A 24250-nucleotide genomic window follows, 5' to 3' on the forward strand; every position below is an offset into this window, starting at 1 on the left:
GAAACAGATTACAGGCGGTCGCCCTGCCAAAAATTGAGGGGCCATGGGGGACAAACGTTTGAGCATAGCGCTGAAGAGTTGACACGCGGTCTTTCCTATAATGTGCGCTATGCTTATAGGCACTCAAAGGTACGCCAAGGTACTTTGGTGGCCTGCATGTCCATGTTATACCAGCATATTCAGCAGGTGTCGAAGCCCAGCTACCAAACCAAAGACCGCAACTTTTAGAGCGATTAATCCGACTTCCTGACACCGAACCAAAGTCCTCCGTTAAACGAATAACCTCATCGATGCTTGGCTTATCAGTACAAAAAAACGCAAGAAAAACGCAAGGTCATCTGCATATGCCAATACCTTCAGTTCGTGGCCCATTATTCGGAAACCATTGACAGCTCTACTGTTTATAACACTTATGCAAAGTGGCTCCAAGTATAATGCGAACAGGACCGGAGACAGTGGGCACCCGTGTTTCACCGAAGAGTGAATTGGGACTGGTTGCGAGAGACAGCCATTAACAATCAAGCGCGTGGTAGAGGATTTGCAACAAAGGCGTATGCCAGTAGAAAGTATTGAACCGAGATTGACGTGATTTAAAAGTGCAAAAGGAAATGAATGGCACACTCGATCAAATGCCTTTTCCAGGTCAATTTGCAGCATTGCTAATTGTTGTTGAGCGTCACTGCAATACTGCAACACCGTACGCGCTACATGGAGGTTAGACTGTACTGATCGTCTCCGCAAGCCACATGTTTGATGAGGCCCATTCAAAGTAGACATTGCAAGCTGCAGCCGATTTGACAGTACTTTATGAAAAATTTTATAATCTACATTAGAAAGCGTAATTGGTCTGTAGCCATCTACAAATCGAAGTTTTTCCTTATCCTCGTTTTTTGGTATAAAGACAATATGACTTTTCGTAAATGACTGAGGCAGAAATTCAACATCAATACTTGTCTCAAAAATTTGGAGCAGGACAGGGTCTAGAACGGATTTAAATGCCTTGTAAAATTTACCTGAGATGCCGTCAGGCCTCGGGGTTTTCGAAAGGGGCAATTGATCAATTGCATCTTGCAATTCACCCAAGCTTAAAGAGTCACTTATTGCCTTGCACTCATCCTCATTGAGTGGGTTAATCATGGACACCAATCGCGCTATATGATCATCATCAGCAGTGATAGACGTGGCAGCAAACAGAGAGCTATAGTGGTTTTCAAACTCGGTAACTATGGCATCTGTACTTGTGATCAGGACACCACCACAGTAGAGCTCAGAAATTCGCTTGGCAGCCACTTGACGACGCTCATCTAGCAAGGCCTGTCAAGTAGGCTCCACAGAGTGCAGAGGACGGTTGCTGCGGGATCGTACACGGGCCGCACGATAGCGTTCTGCCTCAAACTTCTGAAGGTTGCACTTAACGGCACTAATTTCCTCTGTGTACAAGCCAGGAGCCTCACATTCAAGCGCATGCAGATTATAAAGACTCTGAAGTAACCGTTTCTCCTCACCATGCTTAAGATAAGACTTCACGGATCCGATCTCAAAAGCTATGCTACGAACTTCTAGCTTAAACATCTCCCAAGCTGCAAATAATGGGACATCCATGACCAAGCAAGATTACAAAGCTGTCATCACTCGGTGTTGAGAATGCTCATCATTTAGAAGCTCGGAATTAAGCTTCCACACTTCCCACTGCGGCTGAAAATTGGGACGGGCGCATTCTCCAATCCGCGCAAGTACCATAGCATGATCTGAGAAAGAAACAGGCTTGACATCACATGAAATGTGCCGTTTAAGGAGATCTATAGAAACGTAAATGCGATCAAGGCGTGAATGTGAGGCTCCTCTGATGTATGTGAAGGCGGATGACAATCCGGCATCAATTAAACCTGCGTTTTCGATAATAGACAATAATATACCAGAGCTCTTATAGGCGTTTTGGTTAGGACCTGTGCGTTCGTGTGGGTCGCACACACAGTTGAAGTCACCCATGAAAACGACATAACGATCACATCCTAGGAGAGTTGCAATGTCATGAAAAAAAAACTGCTCGTTGCACCGGATTATTTGAAGCATACACATTGATAACCGTCCACGACTCGCCATGCAGTCGAAAGTCACAACATATCAGAAGCCCTTCTATGTCAACCTGGTACTAAAAGTCAGAAATAGGTAGACTCTTCTTTAAGAAAATAAAGCAACCTGCCGAAAGACCCACTGAGTGCGACACACAGACGTTGTAATCTTGTAGGAAAGGTCGCAGGGCTGTCTCTGTATCCACTTCACTTTATATCTTAGTTTCTTGAATAGCGACAATGTCTAGCCGATTGCCCCAAAGCAATCGCTGCGCCTCTACCTAGAAACTTTCGAGGCTTTACCCGCCATGGTCGCCCTCCAGGAGCCAGGAGCGGCGGCGAAATTGACTAACTACGTGACGTTCCAGCGAGACCCCTCGTCGTGTCTCCTCGTACACAAGTCGTACACAGCCACCGAAATCGACCTCGATCTCAACATACCGTACTCGTACGCCATGGTAAGGATCCTTACCCTTCGCCGATCGGATCCTCCCCTGCACGTACTTAATGTATACTGCTCCCAGAAACTGAAGCGAGTGACCTTCGCGGACCCCTTTAGCCGTGCACTTAAAGAGGCGGGTCGCGACCCCCTTTTGATTTTGGGCGACTTCAACGCCCCTAGCCAGCTATGGGGCTATCGTAAGGAGGAAGTGCGCGGACGCATGCTGGCGGAGCTGGCGTCCACACTGGACCTCACCTTCCACACCGACCCGGCATTTCCTACTCGCGTAGGCAACTCGGTGACCCGAGACACATGCCCGGACCTCACATTCACTCGCAACATAAGACACGCAGACTGGATCAACACCGAGGATACCCTCGGCAGCGACCACTGCATCATCAACACCACTGTTTATACACGCTCCCTGAAGCGCCCTACTACACTAGCACGCATCCCCAATTGGACCACCTTTCGCCAAAATTTCCCGTCCGACACCAACACGAACATCACAGACCAGGGATACGCAAATGGGTCCCGGTCAGTCATATCGCACCTTCGCTCCCACGAGAAGCAGATACAGCTCACCGAGGTGGTCACGGACGTGGACAACCACCTCCTCCACCTCTGGGAAGCGCGCCGCGGCCTCACGCGTCGCTGGAAGCGCCAGAAACACAACAAGAAGCTCAAAGCGCGCATTGCGGACCTCATCCGGCAGGCAGCAGAGTAAGCGGCCCAACTCGCTGACTCAAACTGGGTAGACCGCTGGAACACGGCGGCGAGGCAGATGTCGAGCCGCAACACGTGGCGGCTTTTCCGAGCCCTCATCAACCCAACACATACCCGCACAGAAACGCAGAAGCAACTACACAATGCCATGCACTCATTCCAAGGAAATACAACGCAGTTGGCACAGGCGCTCCGGGATCGCTACCTGTGCACAACTCAGGACGCCCGCAGATCGGCCTACTCCTACGCTGGCAGAGAAAACTCGGAGTTGGATAAGCCTTTCCAGCTTCACGATCTGCGGGCGGGTCCGGCCAAAATGAAGAGGGGCACCACGCCGGGCCGGGACAAGGTCACCGTCAAACTTTTGGTGAACCTTCCTGATTCAGCGTACCAGTGCCTTCTAGAATACATCAATGCGATATGGTCGAGGGAAACCCCGCTCCACATTGACTGGAAAACGGCCCTTGTCACCTTCATCCCTAAGGCCGGAAAACCGATCGACACGGACAACCTCCGCCCCATCTCTCTCACCTCGTGTGTGGGCAAATTGATGGAGACGATAGTGCGGGATCGGCTGTCCGAGTATCTCGAACAACACAACACCTTCGCGGACACAATGTTCGGATTTCGCCCACATTGATCCGCACAGGATGTCCTGCTCCAACTCGACCGCGAAATCTTGAACCCCATTACACCCCCCCCCCCCCCCCCGCCCCCCAAAACGACAAAATAGTCCTTGCACTCGACCTGAAAGGAGCGTTCGATAACGTAACTCACGAGAACATACTCACACATTTCAGTCAAACTCACTGCGGCACCAATACCTTCAATTACGTTAAACAATTTCTCACGGACAGACTATCCTACATCAGAATACAGGACGAAGAGCACGGACCTTTCCTGCTCGGCACGAGGGGGTCTCCACAAGGCGCGGTGCTGTCCCCTCTGCTATTCAACATTGCCATGATGCGCCTACCCGCCCTACTGGGTGCGGTCGAAGGGGTCCAGCACGCGCTGTACGCCGACGACATCACCATCTGGGCTACGCAAGGGCGCCTGGGGGATATGGAGACCAGCCTGCAAACGGCCGCCAGCATAGTGGACCGCTATGCTCGAGACTGTGGTCTGCAATGCTCCCCGCAGAAATCGGAATTCGTGCATTTGCGTCCCTCGCCCACATGCTCGACCCAAATCAATCTCTCGTTGCAAAGCGGTCCCATTCGCGAATCCAAAGAAATCAGAGTCCTCGGACTTTTAATACACAACCAGCGACGCTGCGACACAACACTCGCCAAGCTCCGGCAGGTGGGGTACCAGGTGGGCCGCATGGTCCGCCGGGTTTCCAACAAGCGCGGTGGGTTACGATGCAAAGACGCCTTGCGGCTGGCAAACGCATTCGTGACCAGTCGAATCTTGCATTCGACTCCCTATCTCCACTTGCGGAAACAGGAGGAGGATGCCCTCGAGGTCATCCTCCGCAAAATCATGAAACGAGCGCTGGACCTCCCGGTCTCTACCTCTACCAGCCGCCTTTTGGCACTGGGGATGGTTAACACTTTTAGGGAGCTTCGGGAGGCCCACCTCAACCACCAATACACTCGTCTCACAAAGACAGGGTCGGGTCGCCGCCTTTTAGCCCGACTTCACATCCAGCACACTCAATTCACAGAGGAGAGATGCCGCCTTCCCGTACACTGGAGACGCGCCCTCCACGTGCGGCCTCTCCCCACCAATATGTCCAAAGAGGATCATAATGGCAGGCGCCTGGCGCGGGCGGAAGCCTTGGACCGCCATTTTCGGAGCAAACCAGGAGTCTTCTTCGTGGACGCGTCCGGCCCGGACCCGAGGGGATGGTACACGGCCGCGGTTGTCCACGAGGGTAAAACTGTAGACGCCCTTACTTTCAAGGCCCAGTCAGCAATTCACGCAGAAGAGGTTGCCATCGCTTTGGCAGCCTCTCACACCTCCTCCAAATACATAATCACCGACTCGCGAGGAGCTTGCCGTAACGTCACGCAAGGGTGGGTTACTCCCCTAGCTTATCGCATTTACCAAATTTGTAGCCGAGACTCGGATCCCGCGCACCGATCTCTCGTTTGGGCTCCAGGTCACCAAGGCGTCCACGGAAATGAGGCAGCCGACGCCGCCGCCCGCGTGCTCTCTCTCCGGGCATTTCCCACGGGACCCGAAGCCGACCAGGACACTTTTTTCAATCCGATTTATACTTTTAAAGAAATATGCGAGTATTACAAATCCACGCACCAAACTCTTCCCACCCCGTGCAAAGGGCTGGGGAAGGTCAACGAGCGGGTACTCCTGCGCCTGCTCACCAACACGATGTTGTGCCCGGCAACTCGGAAACATTTCGATGCTCAATTCGACGGGCGGCGCTCACACTGTGGGGAGGTGTCTGACACTTACCACATAGTGTGGGCCTGCCAGCAGAACCCATCCCTACCCCCTATCCCAAACCCCACCCGAGAGGACTGGGAGGCGACCCTGTCCGGTTGCTGTACCCTCGAGGCCCAAAGGGCCTTAACGCAGCGCGCCCGGGTTGCGGCAAACGCCAATGGGGTACCTGACTAGGCATCCCACCTAGTAGTTGTAAGGGCGTGACCCTTCAAGTCACGACCCCCAACACCTCTCCCTATGATTTAATAAATGTTTTCACCACCCACCACCCACATCAGAGGCGCGGTGGCTGACCACGTGACAACATGTCGTCACAGCAGAGGAGAGATGGGCTGCCGGCTCGCGCGGTCGGCCGCGGCGGTGGAGGCTCCACATCAGAGGCGCGGCGGCTGACCACGTGACAACATGACGTCACAGCAGAGGAGAGATGGGCTGCCGGCTCGCGCGGTCGGCCGCGGCGGTGGAGGCTCCACATCAGAGGCGCTGCAGCTGACCACGTGACGCTAGAGCAGCGGTATAAAGCTCAGCTTGCCTCGCTCTCCGGGCACTTACGAGGCGGCCAGGTGTTGGGATGCCGCCTAGAAGCAGGGCTGATTTGAACGAGAAGCGAAAGCTTCAGCGTGCCACAGAGACCGATGAAGAGCGGGATAAACGTCTGGCTAAGCGGCGTGCTGAATATGCGGCTCGGCGACAACGTTCTACAACAACTGAAGAACAAAGCGAGGAACTTTACCAAGCCTAGCCATCAATATGCTTCGCATCTGACTAGGCCTAACCTTAGCTAAGCCTCAGCCATTTTTGATTGTATTCATCCTTTGACTTTGCTATTGTTCTTTTAAACGAGGCCGAGAAAAATTGATAGTTGATTCAATTAGCAGGGCTGTGGTTATGCGAAAGGCTCTTCCATGCTGCTTTCCTACGGCGGAAGGCTGTCTCACACGCAGCATTCTACCATAGGGATGGTGATTTATTACTAACAGCAGACCGCACAATGAACTGTGAACTATCCGTAGCCTTCAAAACAGAATGAAACACTCGCTGAGCGCTGTCGGTTCCGTTGGAACAAACATCACATGTAAGGAAGGCGCGTAAAGATGATTTGTAGGCTGCAAGATTAACTAACTTTCGGACAGAACCATGATGAGGGAGTGGGCGCACCAAGATGGTGAAAATAATTGGCAACTAGTCACTAGACGTACCACTGTCAACTGTGGACCATGCCCCTATACCTACCCCACCTGCTGCAAAAGACAAATCGAAAACTGAACTCGCATTTCCACGGATGAAGGTTATGGCCCGAGAATTGCAGCAGCGCACATTATTTGCCGGCATCTATGCCCATAAAATCTGACCATGAGAGTAGTGTAGGTATCCCTGACAACGTGATGTGAATTAGTCTCCAGCAATAATCACACTATTAGAGTTGCCAAGCAAGCTGTCCAGGCGGTCTGTTCTGTTTACTATTGCTAGATAATATGCGCTAGCAACTGTGACAGGAGCATAGTGCGGTAAAGTAATACCAACAGCTAAGAGCTCGCAGTCAGGAAGCATAACCTTTTTATTAATTGATGCGCGTTGATTTGAAGAAATCAGGGTCACTAACCCAGTGTCCCTACCATGTATGCAGTCCTCTCGAAAACACGAAACCTATTTAATGAAAATAATTTTACAGTGGAGAGCCAAGTTTCTTGTAAGAGCACTATATCTGGATTACAGGAAGATAAAAGAAGTTTTAAATCTGTAAGAGAAGTAGCAAGAGATCGACAATTCCATTGTAGCACTTTTAGAGCAGCCATGATAACAAGTCGAGAATAGAGACTGAAGCAGCTTATTTTACCATATCAGACTTTGAGGAGACTTTAGCAGGCCCTTTTTTAGACTTGACTTGGGGGACGGAGGATTGAGAGGGAGAGGTGGAAGCACGACACTTCTGTGTAGGGCAGGTTATTTCCACATCAGTAGCAGAGACACTGCTACAAGGAAGACTAACTGGGACGCTATACAGAGGTTGGTTGGTTTATGGGGTTTAACGTCCCAAAGCGACTAAGGCTATGAGAGACGCCGTAGTGGAGGGCTCCGGAAATTTCGACCACCTGGGGTTGTTTAACGTGCACTGACATCGTACAGTACACGGGCCTCGAATTTCTCCTCCAAAGAAATTCAGCCGCCGCGGCCGGGATCGAACGCGCGTCTTTCGGGACAGCAGCCGAGCACCATAGCCACTGAGCCACCGCGGCGGCTTCTATAGAGAGGTGGCACGGATGCCGGTATATTGGAAGATGGTGGTCCAGTTGAACTTTCAGCACAGGCTTGCAGAGAAGTTGCCACTGGCGGCACTACACGTGGGGGTGACAAACTGCCCGACTCACAGCAATATCAGACAAAGCCTGAGTAAAGCTGCTGAGCATACGCTCTACCATAACTGACAGTGCTTTTTCGACGCTTGACACAATCTTGGCAGACAGTGTGGCTTCAGGGTCAGGAGCAGAGGAACGCAGAAGGCTGGCGTAAGAGTGATTTCTGCGGTTAAGGAGCGCATGAGCGTCTGCTCAGGAACATCTATTTTGCTCAATTAATTCCAATAAACTCTGCTCCTGTGACCGTTTTTCGCAAGTGGCATCATCAACGCTGTGGGCGTTACTGCACAAGCAACAGATGGGTTGACCAGCAGTGTAGCTGTCGAAAGAGTACCCTTCACCACACACCGGGCATCTAGTCGCCGACGTACAGGCTTTACCACTTTGTACAGATCGCCAACAGTGTGTGCATTGCAGAGGACAAGGTTGCAACGGATCCACGCGATATACAATAGGCCATATTTTCAGCTCAGAGGGGAAGGTGAGACCAGCAAAAGTTGTAATTACTGACTCCGCAGCAACACGCACTCCTGCGACCTCGCGCGAGCAACGGTATACAGAAATAACCCCAACTCCTAGATCCTAGAATTCCTCCAGAATTTCTTGGGCGGAAGATGGGTCCACTCCTTTGGTGCACGCAAGCTGTTCCGGAATGAAGGCTTTAACGGGAACAGCAGTAAAAGTACGACACCCGAGCAGATCCGACACACACTCAATGTTTCCCGACTTGCAAAGAATACCACGCCTCCCGAAAGGTCGCACTTCAGAGATGTCGAGATTCTGATTCGACACTCTTCAGTTCTTGCTGGATTCCTTTGGAATTCTTCATTTTTAGTACTGTATCACCTAACGGTACAAGCGCCACCGGAATTGCATCGACACCATTCCTCCCAAATGAAGTAAGAGGCAAGCTTTCGACCGGCAGGCTGGCGAACCAGGCTGCCCAGCCCCACCCGAGGAGGTGAAAGCCATGCCTACATTTAATAGGGTGGGGCAACCGAAAAGGAAATAAAAATAATAGGCCCCTGCCTGCACCGTTTACTCACAACAGGCTTAACCCAATTGAAAAATAAAAGAGGAGGCCCGTAGGCAAGTTGTAATTTGACCACCCGTGGGTGGAAAAATAAAATAATAGGGAAAATGCTACATTAGCGACCCACAGCCGAGAGAGCGGGCCCGGGGAGGCTCCCCTGACCTCCCCTGGGAAGTAGCGGAAAGGGAAATGGGACGTGGGAAGGGAATGGGGACAGCGAGTTTTTTGCTCTGATCCTACAATTATCTCGACTCCATTACTTGCCCACCTGGCCAGGGCAGGGAGAGCATCGAGATTGTCCAATGGTTCGGCCCCACTCACGGGATGCCCGACCACCCACCATACGCAACGGGCTCCGACCGTCGGAGACAGGAAAACCTAACACGGGGTCAGTAGCTACCTGGGGCTCCTCATCGCACACTAGAAGGCCTTTCCCACCTGCCGGCTACTAGCCGTCGAAGACGTTTAACGGTTTTTCGGACACCGGAAGTATGTGTGATAGTTCCGTGCCAGTGGAGGTCCAGAACGTCAACGGCCTCGCGGCCTCAGAACTGGTCGCTCCGGGGGGTCCATCTGTGCTTCCTCCAACCATCCATGCACTTATTTCCTCTCCTAGCTTCTCCTACTGAGGAGAGAGTGTTCAAGGCTGGGCGACCGGGCCACTAACCAAGAACGTGGCTTAGGATGAGATGACCCGGGCCTACTCCACCGGTACTCCACACATCTTCGGTTTTCGCCAGACTCTTACGAGGCAGTACTAAGCCCTCATCCCCCGGCATCCCGCAGGCGGTTAAGCCTGCGGCCGGCCGTAAGGCCGCTTCCCCGAGGCTGCGGTCCTCAGAGCCTGGCCACTATGAACCCCCGCGCGGACCTGGTTTCTCCGTAACCAGAAACCGACGCGTCGGTAGCCAGACTTGCACGCCCCCGCGCGCAGAGGAAGGAAGGTAGCATGTATTTGAAAACCTTTTGGCGTTTTGACATGCCTTCCGGGCCGGATTTCGTGGGTCCAACCTGAGTATAAACCCAGGCCTGCCTCCGCTCAAACATCGGACCTCACGTGCACGACTGGCCCTCACAGTCGTCTGGGAGTCGCTGCCACTCCCATTGGGGGTTTGCATCCCCAGAGGATGGGTCCCGGCCATCCCATCCCCACTGCTGGCATTGCACCGAAACAAAGCCTAGTAGCCGAAACTACACCGGCCCGTATTCGGTGGCGGGGGGGGGGGGGGGCACGAGCAGGCTGCACAGTCAGATTTCCCCCCCAGCCATGCCTACAGCCAGCGCAAAGGCAACCTCACATTACTCAAATCTACAGTGTGTGGAGTTACAGGCACGGTTTGGACCCTGCACTTAGGGCCAACGCCACTCCGCCATATCGACCAGACCTGTGGCCGCGAAGAACACACCTCCGAGGAGTAAGCCCGCAGGCAAAACCTTTTATTGGGATCTCCCAATGGCTTGCCTCGGTCGCGCGCAGTCAGCAGGCAGGGGCAGGCACGGGAAACGGGCACAGGAAACAGGCACAGAACAGTTCGGGTCACCTAGGCCGCCGCTGGTGTCGCGTCCGCTCTCTTTGACGTCTCGCTGTCAACTCTCCATCAGACTGTCCCGTGCGCGCGGCCCGTGCGGCCGCCGAAACCGAGAGCGGTGGGTAAGGAGGGCTGCCCATGTGACGACGCGTAGTCGCGGGCGCCTCCCCTCCGCTCCCTCCGCTGCTGCGCCCAGTGGGCGGGCCGCTAGAGGAAGAGCCGCGGTAGGCCAAGAGAGAGAGAAGGGTGCATCCGGCGGGCGAGGGGCGACATTGATCCCCACAAGTGCTACCCTGAATCCGGACCAAAAAACCCCCGAACGGCCTCACCAAACAGAAACGCCCGGCACCACTACGAACCAAAGCAGGTAGGCATGCAGTCCGAGAAGACGCAGTCCGGCTGAGGCTGATACTGTAAAGCTGTGCCTTGAGCACGCACTCTTGTTCTCCTTCGGTGCCTTCTTCCCTTCTTCTCATTCCCTTTTTCTTCTTCGTCCGCCGCCCCGTGCGTATTCTGTACCCGCAGTGTGGCGCTGGCTCCTTACAACGGATGAGACGGCAACCTCTGCCGATGCTCGCCTACTCGGAACCCGTTGCTTATTTCGGCGCGGTTGTTGTGAACCACGCTTTAATCACTACCGTTGACGAAACAGCCATCGTGCTTGTTCCACAGTAGGGTTGGCACATGACGGGAGGCGATTGTGCATCTGAGTGTTAATTTAATTCTATTGATGTCGCGTATATCAACACGGAGAATGAAGACCTTAGCGTGATAGTGGTTTGCTTTCAAGTGTTTGCATAGGTACTAAGAAGTTTTCTGCAATTATCTGCGTTTCCAAGATACATCGTGCATGCATTAAATTGCGTGAACTCACTGTGCACAGAAGGGTCCTTCTCTATTGCGCGAAAAGTATGCGCGCAATGACTGCACACTTATTGCGTGAATAATGCCCAATTTGATGGACTTCCAAGAGAGCAATTAGCCGGGCTAGTTGGTACATCATTTGAATAGAAACAGTGCAGTAGACGGGACCAAGAAGACAGAACACACAGACACAAGCGCTGTCTGTGTGTTCTCTCTCCTTGGTCCCGTCTACTGCGCTGTTTCTATTCAAAGGATGGACTTAGATTGCAGGTGCGCCGTTTGCGATAAAAGTAGCACCTCAGCTATGTCGACACAGACTATCTACGTCGTGCGGAATGCTGTAACCCAGACACAGTCTATTTTGAGAAATATGTCTTTTAGACCGAAAGTTACGACACGGTGAGAGCCGTGACGATGGCGGAGGAAGTTGCAGGGCTCGATGTCAGGTGCTTGGGTGAAGCGGGATCGACAGTCCGGAGCGGTTGGCCAGGGATGATGCGCGTGGGAGCATGGGCGGAGGTAGGTGGGTGAAAAAGGGTGGTTGCAGTGACAGGCCGTGCAGCTGAGACTGCTACATCAGATGGCTGGCTGGGAGCAAAAGACACAGCTTTTGGATGGACAACTGCCGCACTACTCGGTGTGGGTAGCTCGACCATTTGTTGCCGAAGGTGGCTCAAGTCAGCACCAAAGCAGAGGCTTGCTGCGGCAGTGTCGAGCTGCCAGGGTCAGAATCCGGGAAGCGGTTGACCGTACTGAGGGCTTGGGTGGGGCCTCTTGGGCAGGCGGTGTGGCCGCCGGGGTAGGGGGGGCTGGTATGTGGCATATGCTGCGGTGGCGGCTTCAACCTCACAGCAGAGGCCTGCAGAGCTGTTGGCGCTAGTGACGAGGTAGATAGAGATGCCGGAAGCCTCGGCACGGCTGCTGCCGCAGAGTCGTCCTTGGCTGCAGGAGGCTCTGGCGGCAACGTCACTGATGCGTAAGGAGGCAGAGCCAGAGACGCGGGTAGGAAAGTAGTGGGAGCAGGACACGAGGCGAAGCTCGTGCGGATCCCACCTGGTGTGGCGTCGAGAGAGACAGCCGGGCTGGAGACGCTGGACTGGAGTGGCGGCGAGGCGGCGAGGGGCTGCTGATGTGGGCCGGATTCAGATGAAGGCTGCATGGGCGCGAGCGAGGCCGGTGCAGGGCCAGAGGCTGGCGGCAGCGAAAACGGGTCCGCTGCGTCGTAGAGCGGCGGCGGAACGTAGTAGGCGCCGAAGTGCGCCAAGACGGCCGCCCGCAGCTCATCGTATGGCCGGCAGCCGAAGGCAGAGTAGGTGAGCCGACGCAGGAGGTCGGGCGGGAGGATGTCGCAAAGGACTGCGTGTTTAAACGGCTGGATGGTGATGCCGTTCAGGTACATCGCAGCCTCCAGTTGGGCGAACCACCCGCCGACGCCTGCAGGCCGGAACGCCGGGAGCGGCGGGTCGAAACTTGGGTGCTGCCAGTACGCCATCCTGGAACGCCGCTGATGTAGAAGGGGCGGATCACGTCCGGGTCACCACTGTTGAGGATTTGCGGGGTCGCAGCGGAGCACCAGAGAGAGACGACCAGCGTGGCAGGCTTCTCGTTCCGAACTGCCCGTGCCGGGTGTGCGCCCCGAGCACGCGCTGTCCATCTTTATTTTCTTTAGCGCGCGCTGTAACGCCGATCTGAGCGCCGGCGCTCTATAGCGTCGCCGGGCGCTATAATACCATCGCGAAATGACTTCTCTACTCTCCCTACATTAGGCCCGACCCCGGTTACCACAGTTCACTAACAGCGCAGCCAATTTACCATGCCACAACAAGAAATAAATGGTGTAGGGAAACCCGTGTAAAGCTAGGCGCACGGCCACGCGCCGAGCAGGCGGACAACGCTGCATCCGCCCACCTTCCAATAGGTGGCCCGATTTTTACCAGTCCACGCCTGAAGCACATGCCTTGAGAACACTCGCCGCGCCTGCGTGGTTTCGTCGTCCGCTTCCGAGGAGATTAATACGAATTATTCGGCCTCCAGCTACTTTCAACGCAACAGAAAGAGGGATTGGCGCTAGCGTCGCTTGTTCGTGGCATCTTGTTGATATAGGAAGTCTCACCCCTTGGTTACAATGCCTCTCATAAAATGCCACTAATTTCCCTTGTCATGTCTGCTTATACGCAAAACGCAAGCTTCAGAGAAATATCTAACAATCAGATGCATCGGGACTAAGGCAGAAGAGCAGTTTTAACTGCCTAAATTACAAAGGGTTCCTTCCCGGGCCCTGTGATGTCAAGGTGAGACACTTGCGTAGTTGCACAAGGGAGGCTTTAATTTGCTGTGTGCACAAAAAAAAAATACGCTACATTGCCCAATTGGCAACATACACATTTACTTGCTCTCAGAGGACACAGCTCTTATATTAGCCTCGCGCCTCTATTCGGAAGGAAAAAAAAATTAGAACAATCTCAGCAATTTTGAAAAAGACAAATAACTGCTTGAGAATATCGTAGAAGTTCATGAATGTAAACTCTTATCGTCCGCTCAACGTTGATAATTGAAGAAATAGCACCAATATCAGGCCTCCGCACTAGGGAACTAGAGCAGAAATTTCGCTACGCCTATAAACACTGGTAGCTATGCCACGACCGGCCCGCATTCCTTCGACGAGCATTATGAGGCTTTGATCAGGCACGACGATGTCGCGGCGCTTTGACTGACCATGTTCACTTGCTGTGGAACACTTTCTATGTTCGCGTGCAGCTGGCGCCTCTGGCGTCATTTTCTTCGCGGGCGCGAGAATATGTGCAGATGCCCAGCTGCTGCACCAAGTGCCAGTGATGCTCAGCGGTGGTCAGTTTAGGGATGAATGACGCGGCGCGCGGCTACCTAAAGACGAGGAAGCGGCTGACTTCTTCGACATTCAGTAAATGAAGCATGCCCTTAGCGTGTCCGTGATTTCTCACAGACTCGGGAACAGTAAGTGCCCCATTGAGGAGCATCAAAGCTTTGGAGTGTTAGGGTTTTGCGTGTTTAGAGCCCTGAGGCTTTAAGTAGGGTTTGGGCAGTACCGTATTTGAGGGCTCTTGGTTATGTGGGATTTTGTAAAAAAATATGAGTCATAATAAATGCACTATAATTGTTAACGACTGTACGGTGGTACCGCCTGTGTAAGCACGGTAACGGAAGGCTGTGTTATTGTAATCAACGCACCAGCCCTACGCCAGAGGTGACATATTTTTTAAGCACCTGGGGTTCATTAACGCGCACCCACATTGCGAAACGTGTTTTGTGTAATTTGTCTCCATCTAAATCGGCAACATTCGACCCGCAACAGTGGAGTCAAAACCCTGGCGCGAAAGCCACTGAAAGACCGCGGCCGCTCAAAGACACACTGAAGGAAAAAAGTATCAGAGCGAGCTGAGAAAATGCAATACGTAGATACGAAGAAAACCTCACGCGCATTTGTGCTGCAGCTTCGTTTGAAGATGGCTTTGAATATCAGTTTTCATATCAGGCACCACGTGATTATTCACTGTCGAGAAAAAAAAAAGGTTTGGCAAAAACAGTGCGATTTCGCGCAGTTTTATTAAAGCCCTGAACACGAGCTGCGCTTTCTCTACAGAAAAAGCGCGCGCAAAGCAAGATTTTTATGACTAGCACGAAAGCTAGCCGTCCTTCCTGATAAAATGCGTAGAGTCGTTCACATATGACGCTGTTCAATGTCGTCTGCAGCGGCTTCCAGCCAGGTTCTCTGCCGTTTACATTTCTTGAAGTGGGCCAGGTCTAGAACACAGCCACATGACGTTAGTCCTGAAGCGCGTCGCCAATTTTGTCGGGGTGATGGTTCGTCAGGAATCTAAGCGATATGCCATGTGCCCCTGCGCCACCGCCACATCCATATATATGCGACATGCAGATGTGAAAGGAAATTTCTTGTTCCGGGTAGCATGCTGTCGACTACCTTTTATACGATCTCATACACAAGTATAGATACGACATGCAGATATGAAAGCCAATTTCTTGTTCCGGGCAGCATGCTGTCGACTACCTTCGATACGATCTGATACACAAGCTATCAAGAGTACTACTGGGCAAGGTTAAGACGTGGATCGTGTTCGGTTCGTTGAGGGATGTTATTAGCAATCTATAGACATGACCCGACAATATATAGTCGTCAGCACTGCGGCCGATTATATTCTATGGGACGAGCATGTGGATAGACATACAGGAACAGGTGAAAACCGTGTTCATTACTGAAGCAATGCAGATGTAGAAGAATCCATCCTGGCGCCCAGCACAAATGCAGGATTACTGTCTAATCGGGGAAGTCGCGCTGCCGTCTGCCTTGAAAAAGCTGCCTCATATGTTCTATATGCAGCTAGACACGAGCTCGAGACAGAAGCGAAATAATATTATCCTCAATTGCCAGAAGGAGCCAGGACGCAGTGAAATCGACATGCAGGCGTATATGTATGTGCCTTCGGACAAATTTTTCGTGTTGATAAAAAAGTAATAAACTGCTAGATCATTATAAAGTGATCACAATCGACACTGCGGCGTCAGAATAGTGAGGGTGAGACGAAAAGATTTTACAGTAAAAGTGTTTATTCACGACACAGGTATCTAGGTCGAAAACTCAATTACCGTTGACGAGAAAGATAAATTCGCCGAAGGCGCTTCATTTGCTTGGAGTGCAGCATCTGTCTAGACAATTCGATTAGGGTGAGAGGATAGCGTTGATCATATTTCTAATGAGTGGGATCTTGCTTACATCCAGTCGTGCATCGATGACCGCAAGCAGGCATAAATTCTCCAGTGTCGGTTCCAAGTGCAACACGTGAAGATCCGTCAGAGTCTCATCCTCCTCAACAATTTCCCCTTCCTGCATATTTGCCACCGGGCCATAGCCGCCGAAGACAAACACTCTTTCGCCAGTAATGCAGCAGCCTTGAAACCACCTAGGAGACGGTCCTGAGCCCCACGGCTTCACCTCAGCCCAGCACGATGTCTCAGGGTCGTACTTGTGCATGTCTGCACAGAAAGTGTCCGTAAGTTTGTTGTACCCTCCAAAAATGTACAGCTCGCCTCTGTACACAAAGGCTGAATGCCCGTGCCGACCCACGGGGGGAATGCCTTGTACGCGTGGGCGCACCCAGGTCGAGGTGGTTGTTTCCAGATAGTATAAAGAGTTGACATTTTCAAAGCGTCGGGCGAGAAAAGTGGCAGTTGCGCCACCTCCCCACACGTACACGCGGGTCCCTATTGCAGAGGCCGTGTGGAATAATCCCGGAGCAAAGACCTCTCCACCGGTGGGGACGCGATACCACTCCATGGTATGCAGGTCGAGCGCGCTTACATCTTGGGAAAGATGTTGGTCACCAAAGATATACATTCGCTGACCGACCATGCAAGCTGAGGCGCCGCAATTCGGCGTCCGCGCCTCACCAGACACTTCAGGGCGGCTCCACGTCATGGTGTTGGTGTCGAAACGATAAAGGACGCTTGCCGACTGCCAGCCGTTCCGTAAGCCCCAAAGGTACGCGCAGTGACCGTAGGCGACAACGGTGCGACGGAAAATGTCATTCGGCTGGCCACTGGACGATGAATGTGTTTCAAAGATATCCCAGCGCGACGTTGCAGGGTTAAAGATGGACACGTCGACGACGTTCCTTAAGGGGTGAGGCCTGTCCACTTCAAAGGAGCCGAACGAGTAGATTTTGCCGTTGATAAAAACGGCGCCGTGGTTGACTTGCTCTGGAATAACACTCAATCGCACCGTCCACATCTTGACGGGGAAGCTAGTGCTCTGAGAAAGGCGCCCCGACCGTTCCAGCGACTCTGCCAACCTCACGTGGCCTATTCCTGAAGCAGCGATATGGTGACCGGTTTCCGCAGCGCGTGCGGCAGCGATGATTTGAAGGGTGAGTATGTTTATGTTTGTGATATATTAAAATATTATTGCTATTTCATGCTACGCAAGTGGATGAACGCTCCGAGAAGAAACTGCAAAATGTAAACTTGCTGTCGCCGAGAAAAAAGATCGAAAACCATCATAATATGCATCAGAGCGGTCAGAAAGACGCTTCAGCGATTTTGCCAGTATGTTTCTGAGCGAATTGCTTTCTTGACGTTACGAGCCGCGTCGTTAATGCTTTACAGTTGACACTTTATTAGACACTTTTAGCTGACCGGTCTTGCGGTCCGTTAAGGTACGCCCACACTAGCGACAAAAACGCGCGCGACCCGGCGCGCGCGGCAAGCGCCCGCGCGGCAGACGCGCGCGGGCAAGTCCACAGTCGCGTTTTGCGGCACGCGGCAACGGCGCGTGGAGTCACGCGCTGTCTCGTTCCATTCGATACTTCTCGTGATAACGCGCTCTCTGTTCGGCCAATTTCGTTCCATCGGAAGCCACACTTCACAAGTGCATCTTACTTATCGGCGTAGTACGGAGTTTGCCGCAGGAAACTGTCAAGCAGATGGTAATATGTCCAATCGCTTTTCGGTTTCCCGTCTCTGCCAGGAGCACCACTCTTGTATGCCTTCCTCTTCTCGAGCGCTACTTTCAGCCAGCGGTCGCGGAAATTTTTGAACTTCCCCGCTGCCTGCTCGCCTGCATGGTATACAAACACAATGACATGCTCACACATGTTCCCGAAACATTAAGAAAATTTCACCAATTACTCACCTGTCATCCCAAATTGCTGCCCAATAATGTGCCAGCGGTTTGCGCGCAAGTCCTTGTCTTTAAAATCGATGTGCGATTTATCGTATAGGCAGGGATAATCGCGTACAGTTTCTAAAAACGCTTCCATCGTCGTCGAACGTCTCGGTGGCAGTATGGGAAGGCTTAACAAAAACAGCCCCCTTGACTGGAAATGGCCTCTGAGATTTTACGGCGTGCGTGTCTGAGATTTACGGTGTGCGGATCACGGTGCTGATACATTATGATTCTTAGCATATGCCACAGGTGGCGCCACAACAGCGCGGCTCGCTCGCTTCTGATTGGTGGTCGTTTTGCGGCTGCCACGAAAAATGGGTCTCGCACCCATTCGCGCGTTTGCCGCGCGTTGCTGCCGCTTTTCGTGAATCTTGCCGCGCGCGACAGCACCGCTCGCCGCGCGCGGCGTGTCGCGCGCGTTTTTGTTGCTAGTGTGGACGTACCATTACACGGCTGAGCGCGGTGGACGCCCAAGTGCGAATGCGCAGTACGCGCACCCGCTAGCGGGTCAGCGGAGCAGCGCCAATGTTCGGAAGGCTTGCCGTTTTAGTGCAGCGCTGTGTCGTAAGGAAATGCCTCCAAATTTCCGGTTAGTTCAAGATGTCTGCCAATCGCTCGACGGTCGCGCCTAACAGCTCTTCCCAGTTTCTCTGTCTCAAGCGCTCATTTTGTAGACTACACTCTTTTAAAGCACTTCAAAATCGACAAAGATCCCTGCTTGCAGTATGGCGTAGTCATGGTCAATCTTCTGGCGCGACTGTGAGCGGATGTGGAAGCGGGTGTCTGAAAGTGCCGCAGTCGCAACCAAGAGCGATTGGACGATGCGAGCTGCGAAAAACCGCGTTAACTTCCTTACAGGCTACTTGCAGTCAAAAGCAGATCAAATTTTAGAAAATCGCTGCGTTCTAGCCATTCTAATTTTCATTTCCTAATGAGTAGACGTCCCCGCACTCATATGCAGAAGTGTTCACCCCGACAAACAGCCAAGGTTTCGAACTGAAGAGATTGTCTATTTATCCCCAGATTAGTAGCGACAAAAGAAACATACAATGCCAGAGTCTGAATTCTTGATGTGCGCCGCGTAGAAAGCAGGAAAACACTGAAATAGCGGCTGAAAGCGGCGCTTCGCACGAACAGTGCGTCATTGGTAGAGGCCGGATTTTTGGGCAATAAAAAGCATGATTTAGGCGCCATAAATAGGCGGCTAAAATTGCATTTTAGGCACCTAACAGAGGAAAATAGGCACTATAAACTTTATCAAAAGTGCACACAGTTCCGAACTTCAGCGCGCAATATCTGCCGTAAAATAAAACAAAAACACAGCAGGAATGATTTGGGACCTTAAGCAAGGTGCGAACATTAGAAGCCGTTTCTTTTAAGGCTGTCGCACAACTTTTCGTACAATAGACATGCTTCAGCAGAGCAGAAGGGACGGTTACCAACCCTTTTAAAACACTTTGGTATATCTCGAAACAAACAATTCGCTTGTCGTGTACAAAAGTAGAAACAATGAACACCTTAACAGAAGGCGATGTATTTAGAAATTGATAGAAACAATGTCAATTCAAAGCATCTGACAAATGAGTTCAGTCTTCGCTCACACAGGAATTGAACTTATTTATTGCAGGCATACACGATGCTTCAACATTAATACATATGTTGTCATTTGTGTAAACAGTGTTTTATAGTTTGTGGCTTCACGTGTCTGGAGCCACACGACTATCTAATGGGGCTGCCATTAGAAGGGTCTGGAAACCATAAATACGAGATGCTAGAAAATGTTACACACAGTGCTGCTTGATGCGGAATATGCCGAAAAGAATCATAGTTCTGCACGGGCCTACGTACATCCACGAGGATCCATGGTAAAATAAACATCATAAATCTAGAAATCACTGTTAAAGCTGTGGAAGCAGTAGCAGACAAGCACCATCTCCAGGTCGATGGACTCAAATTTATCCCTCTTATCAGTAAGAACAAGCTTGTATGCTGAAAAGGAACGCTGAACATCAACGGATGTTACAGGAGCGTGCTTGTACTTAGGAAGATTGATTTGATGGCTTTGCACTTTTCGGTATCATAGAATGTTCATCGGTAAGTACTCCTGAAATTTGCTCGAGGTCTCAGAATCCCTCGTTTTTGTCCAAGACGGACTGCAACTTTGCGCAGATTTTCTCGGCAACTTCTCCGTGAGGAAGAGCAGCGACTCGTTGCTGCACATTCTCAATTAGTCCAATGTTGGTAGTGAGCATTACACCCCCCCCCCCATTCCATTTTTTTATAGTGCTCGCAAGAAAAGTGAAGTTAGCGCACAAGTACGCGAGGTCTCCTTGGAGGTTGTCCTGAGAGAGGGCAGTTTGAGCCCTCCTGACTAGAGCACTCTCATCACCTGAGAACTGTCTCACTCTCACTCTCATCACTCCTCCGGGAGCGACGCCGGAAGAGTGGCCTCCATGCAAGCATTAAATAAACATTGTTTGAGTCATTTACTCTATGGTTTGAGTGCACGAATGTGTTTTCGTATGCACGAACGACTGCCAGCTGTCTAGTGTGGCCTGCTCCAACACGATTACCGTCAAATGCCATTTGATGAAGATGTCATGCGGCTGGGGCACAAGAAACGAAAATAAGGCGGGTTACCCAGGTGGAAATTTTAATCAGTTAAACTGTTTCCAGCAGGTTCATGGAACATTTTACAGTTGGTGCCAATTGGAGCCAACTGGGAATTATTTGGACGAACCTATAACTTATTCCGTATACTTTCCGAAATGTGGTGCCATATGGCCAACTACCACTACAACAGCCAAAGTCATCAATAAGCTGCCACGATAAAATGGTAGCAAATAGGAAAAAGGTTCCTTCGATACTTTCGGCTGACGTGGTTGGTATTGTGTACGCAGCCGGCGTAGGTGCAGTGTTCATCGCAGCCAACTGACGAGGTCATCTAATGCTGCCACGTGTGTGTTCTACTCAAAACCGAAATGGATTCGAAAGCAAATAGAATGTGAAAGCAAAACCACAGCATATTTCAGGCCCCTTTTCTGGAAAATAGGGCATTTATAGGCACCGACGTCGGAAATAGGCATTTATAGGTGCTGACACCCAAAATAGGCATTTATAGGCACTATAAAAAGAGTATTAAACATATTGTCAACACCTAATTTGTGTTCATATGTAAAAATGGTGCGCCTACGAAGCGTTGAAAAAAATAGGCATTTGCCTAAAATCCGGTCTCTAGTCATTGGTCTGGGTGAATCAAACAACTACCAAAGCAAGTCGCGTTTTTTTTTTTTTCACTCAGCTGCCCAATCAGATGCGCTTCAAGTAAGCTTGTTCACTTTACACTAATGAAGTTCCAGGGAAACAGCAACAGAGAGATATGAACTAGATGCACAAATTTTGGTTCTATTCATCAATTGGGTGCTATTTTTAACCGCTACATGGCGTCAGAAGTCAAAACCACTCCACTTAGGCTAACCAGCGTAACAATTTGCTTTTATAAAACATGCTCGCTGCTAGCTCGCTGTGCTTATGTTGAGTGAGCCAGCGTAATCAGAGGGGATAGTAAAACTTGTCAGCTAAAACTGTCTTATCGCATCCTTCATAGCGAACTGCCGTGATAGGGACTAAATTTTAGGCGGCCTTATGAAATTATGTGAACCAAATATTGGTGACATTCTGCTGTCGATGTTTTCAGAAAGAACGTTTGTTTCTTTTATTTTCGCATCCCTACCGTAACGTAACCTTACCATGTATCAGTCCTGATTGCAATTGTCATGAAGCGCCAGTCGATTCAGATCGTAATCAATAGCCTATCTTTCCAGCTCTGCCACTAAAAAAACTAAAAGACGTGAATGGCGGGTAATTAACAATTGCGTTTCCGCTTCTTGCATGCACAGCTCAAATGGCTGAATAAACACGCATTTTTCATGAAAAATGGCGTTGTGTCTCGATCGCTGTGCTTTTCATAGTACTGCTAGTAAAATAAAAAAAAAAACAATATGGCTGCGAATTTTTGCTTTGCCGTGAAGCTCGCGCGCAAATCTTTAGCTGCTGCTTGTGGAAAAAAACAACAGTGCTGAGACGACGGACAAAGAAAGAAGAAGACAACCGCACCGGCGCTGTCTAACTAGCTCAACTCTCCGTGTTAGCAGCTGCTTCGAACAGTAAGGCATATTTCTTTTTCTAATACCGCTTATCTGGCAAACGTACGCTGGAGACAAGCTATCAGCTTCTGTGCTTGGTATAACACCCGAGCGCACCAAATGAAATTCATTCACGCATGGAGACCACCCTGAAAAGAAAAAGGGAAATAAGTCTAGGTTTTGTGCGTCTTCAACAGCTACAGTGCTGACAGTAATTCGAGGTGGCTCAGTAGTTACGGCGCTCGGCTGCTGACCCGGAAGACGCGGGTTCGATCCCGGCCGCGGCGGCTGAATTTCTTGAAGGCGAAATTCTAGAGGCCCGTGTGCTGTGCGATGTCAGTGCACGTTAAAGAACCCCAGGTGGTCGAAATTTCCGTAGCCCTTCACTACGGCGTCTCTCTTAGCCTCAGTCGCTTTGGGACGTTAAACTCTAATAAACCTAACCAAACCAGTAATTAGTATGTCAACATTGCAAAAGTTTTTCGAGATGTGCGCGCGAGAGCTTTTACGCAGTCTTTGTCAAAAGTAACCAGGCTGCACATTTTTCTTCTGAATTCGTATATTAAAGCCGCTATGCCAGCTTTCAAGCTCTAAATCTGTGTATGGTAAGAAGAACCCCTGTCCACACCTTCAAGTAAATTTTTGATCTTTAAGGACGCGGTGAGGGCTCTGTTATACGAATGAGAAGCAAACCATGCTGCCTGGTTACTTTTGACAAAGACTGTACATCGATTCTCAAGCACGCGGTAACTTGCAGCCTTACTAAGGAATCTACCAGAGCGTCAGGAAGCCGCTTTGTTTTCAAAGACACGCGCTTCAGAACCGGGGTTACCACCATCTCCTCTATCATGTCCTACTGCTGCAGCACCACGTTTAGAACTATGAAGGACCGAACAACGTGCAACGCTGTTGCGATAAGCAACCAGTTTTCCTGCACTCCTAGCATATAACACCTGTTACAGAAGGTATAATTAAAAAACTAGCCATGGTATGAGAAGAAATGCTTGTCATTCCATTTATTGGGATCATGGCCACTATAGTGCGGTAACACCTATAGTGTGGATTCCCTGTCTTTAACCGATGTGTTTTTGTTTGCCGGTTTCCTCACATTGTGAAAAGCAGTTCACCACGATCCTGCGAGAGAGAAGTATACAACAGCTTTTTCTTACCGGTACTCACCCATGAGGCCGGAACGTGCTGGGTACCGATCAGGATTCGAATTTAATTGAGGACAAGAGAGCTAGCTACCGGAAGAGGGCAGAGTGGGTCATAAAACAAACCGGGGTGAATGGTAATCTAGCTGAAGTGAAGAAGAAGAAATGGGCTTGGTCAGGACGGGCAATGCCACGGCAAGATAACCCGTGGTCATCAGGCAACGGCCTGGTGGCACCCAACTCCGCGCACTCTTAAGCGTGAAGCTCCCAAACACCATAAAAGCGTGTGGGGGGGGGGGGGGGGGGGGGCGATCTCGGACTCAAAGGAGATGCCCTCGACTCAGCGTGGCGAGCTCAGCGGAAACCAGCTACCAAGTGACAGGACGTTTTTGGTCGTTTGGTGCCCAGCTTTCGCCGGCCGCAAGCCAGAGAATTGGTCGGAGCCAAAGGTTCACGAACAAAACAGTCTATACAGCAATGAGACGATACAGAGGATTTCACAATCACTAGTACAAACACATACAAAGTGATTAACAAAACAACGTAACTCGTGAAAAGTTAAACACGAGAGAGAATACAATACAAAGACGATATTGCACCTAAAGTGCACTAACACGAGAGAGAGGCAAGCAAACAAAACACAATTCGTTCACCGGGCACTGCGACAGTCCGACCAGAGGTGCACGATGATGCCGTGCCGCAGACTGGCGCACGATGCCTCGTTGGTCCGTTGTGGTCGAGTGGTTTGGTCTCGGGAGTCAAGCGGGTGCGCTTCTCCGAAGCATAACGGCGGCTGGGATT

The 24250-nt window shown here is 51.1% G+C and overlaps 2 protein-coding genes across 4 annotated transcripts in view; both read right to left on the minus strand.

The window, feature by feature from the left end:
* Positions 1 to 24250, minus strand: part of LOC149324544 (uncharacterized) — a 79021-nt gene that overhangs the window by 25493 nt on the left and 29278 nt on the right. The gene's annotated exons all lie outside the window — the stretch shown is intronic.
* LOC149324545 (uncharacterized) lies at positions 17861 to 18441 on the minus strand. The gene is made up of 2 exons (XM_089565425.1): positions 18118 to 18441; positions 17861 to 18042 (listed from the first exon to the last, which is right to left on the minus strand). The coding sequence occupies exons 1-2, from the start codon at positions 18242 to 18244 to the stop codon at positions 17861 to 17863; spliced, it is 309 nt and encodes a 102-aa protein (XP_089421551.1). The 5' UTR covers positions 18245 to 18441.

The sequence above is a fragment of the Amblyomma mixtum genome, unplaced genomic scaffold (genome assembly GCF_055824585.1).
Source record: "Amblyomma mixtum isolate Tamu unplaced genomic scaffold, ASM5582458v1 scaffold_24, whole genome shotgun sequence".
Classification (NCBI taxonomy): Eukaryota; Metazoa; Arthropoda; class Arachnida; order Ixodida; family Ixodidae; genus Amblyomma; species Amblyomma mixtum.

What these genes read in the sequence shown, in the direction of transcription:
- LOC149324545 (XM_089565425.1), bottom strand. Translation starts at nt 18,244, where the DNA reads ATGGAAGCGTTTTTAGAAACTGTACGCGATTATCCCTGCCTATACGAT. An exon ending in GCAGCAATTTGGGATGACAG is followed by an intron (nt 18,043 to 18,117) that starts GTGAGTAATTGG and finishes TATACCATGCAG; the next exon opens with GCGAGCAGGCAGCGGGGAAG.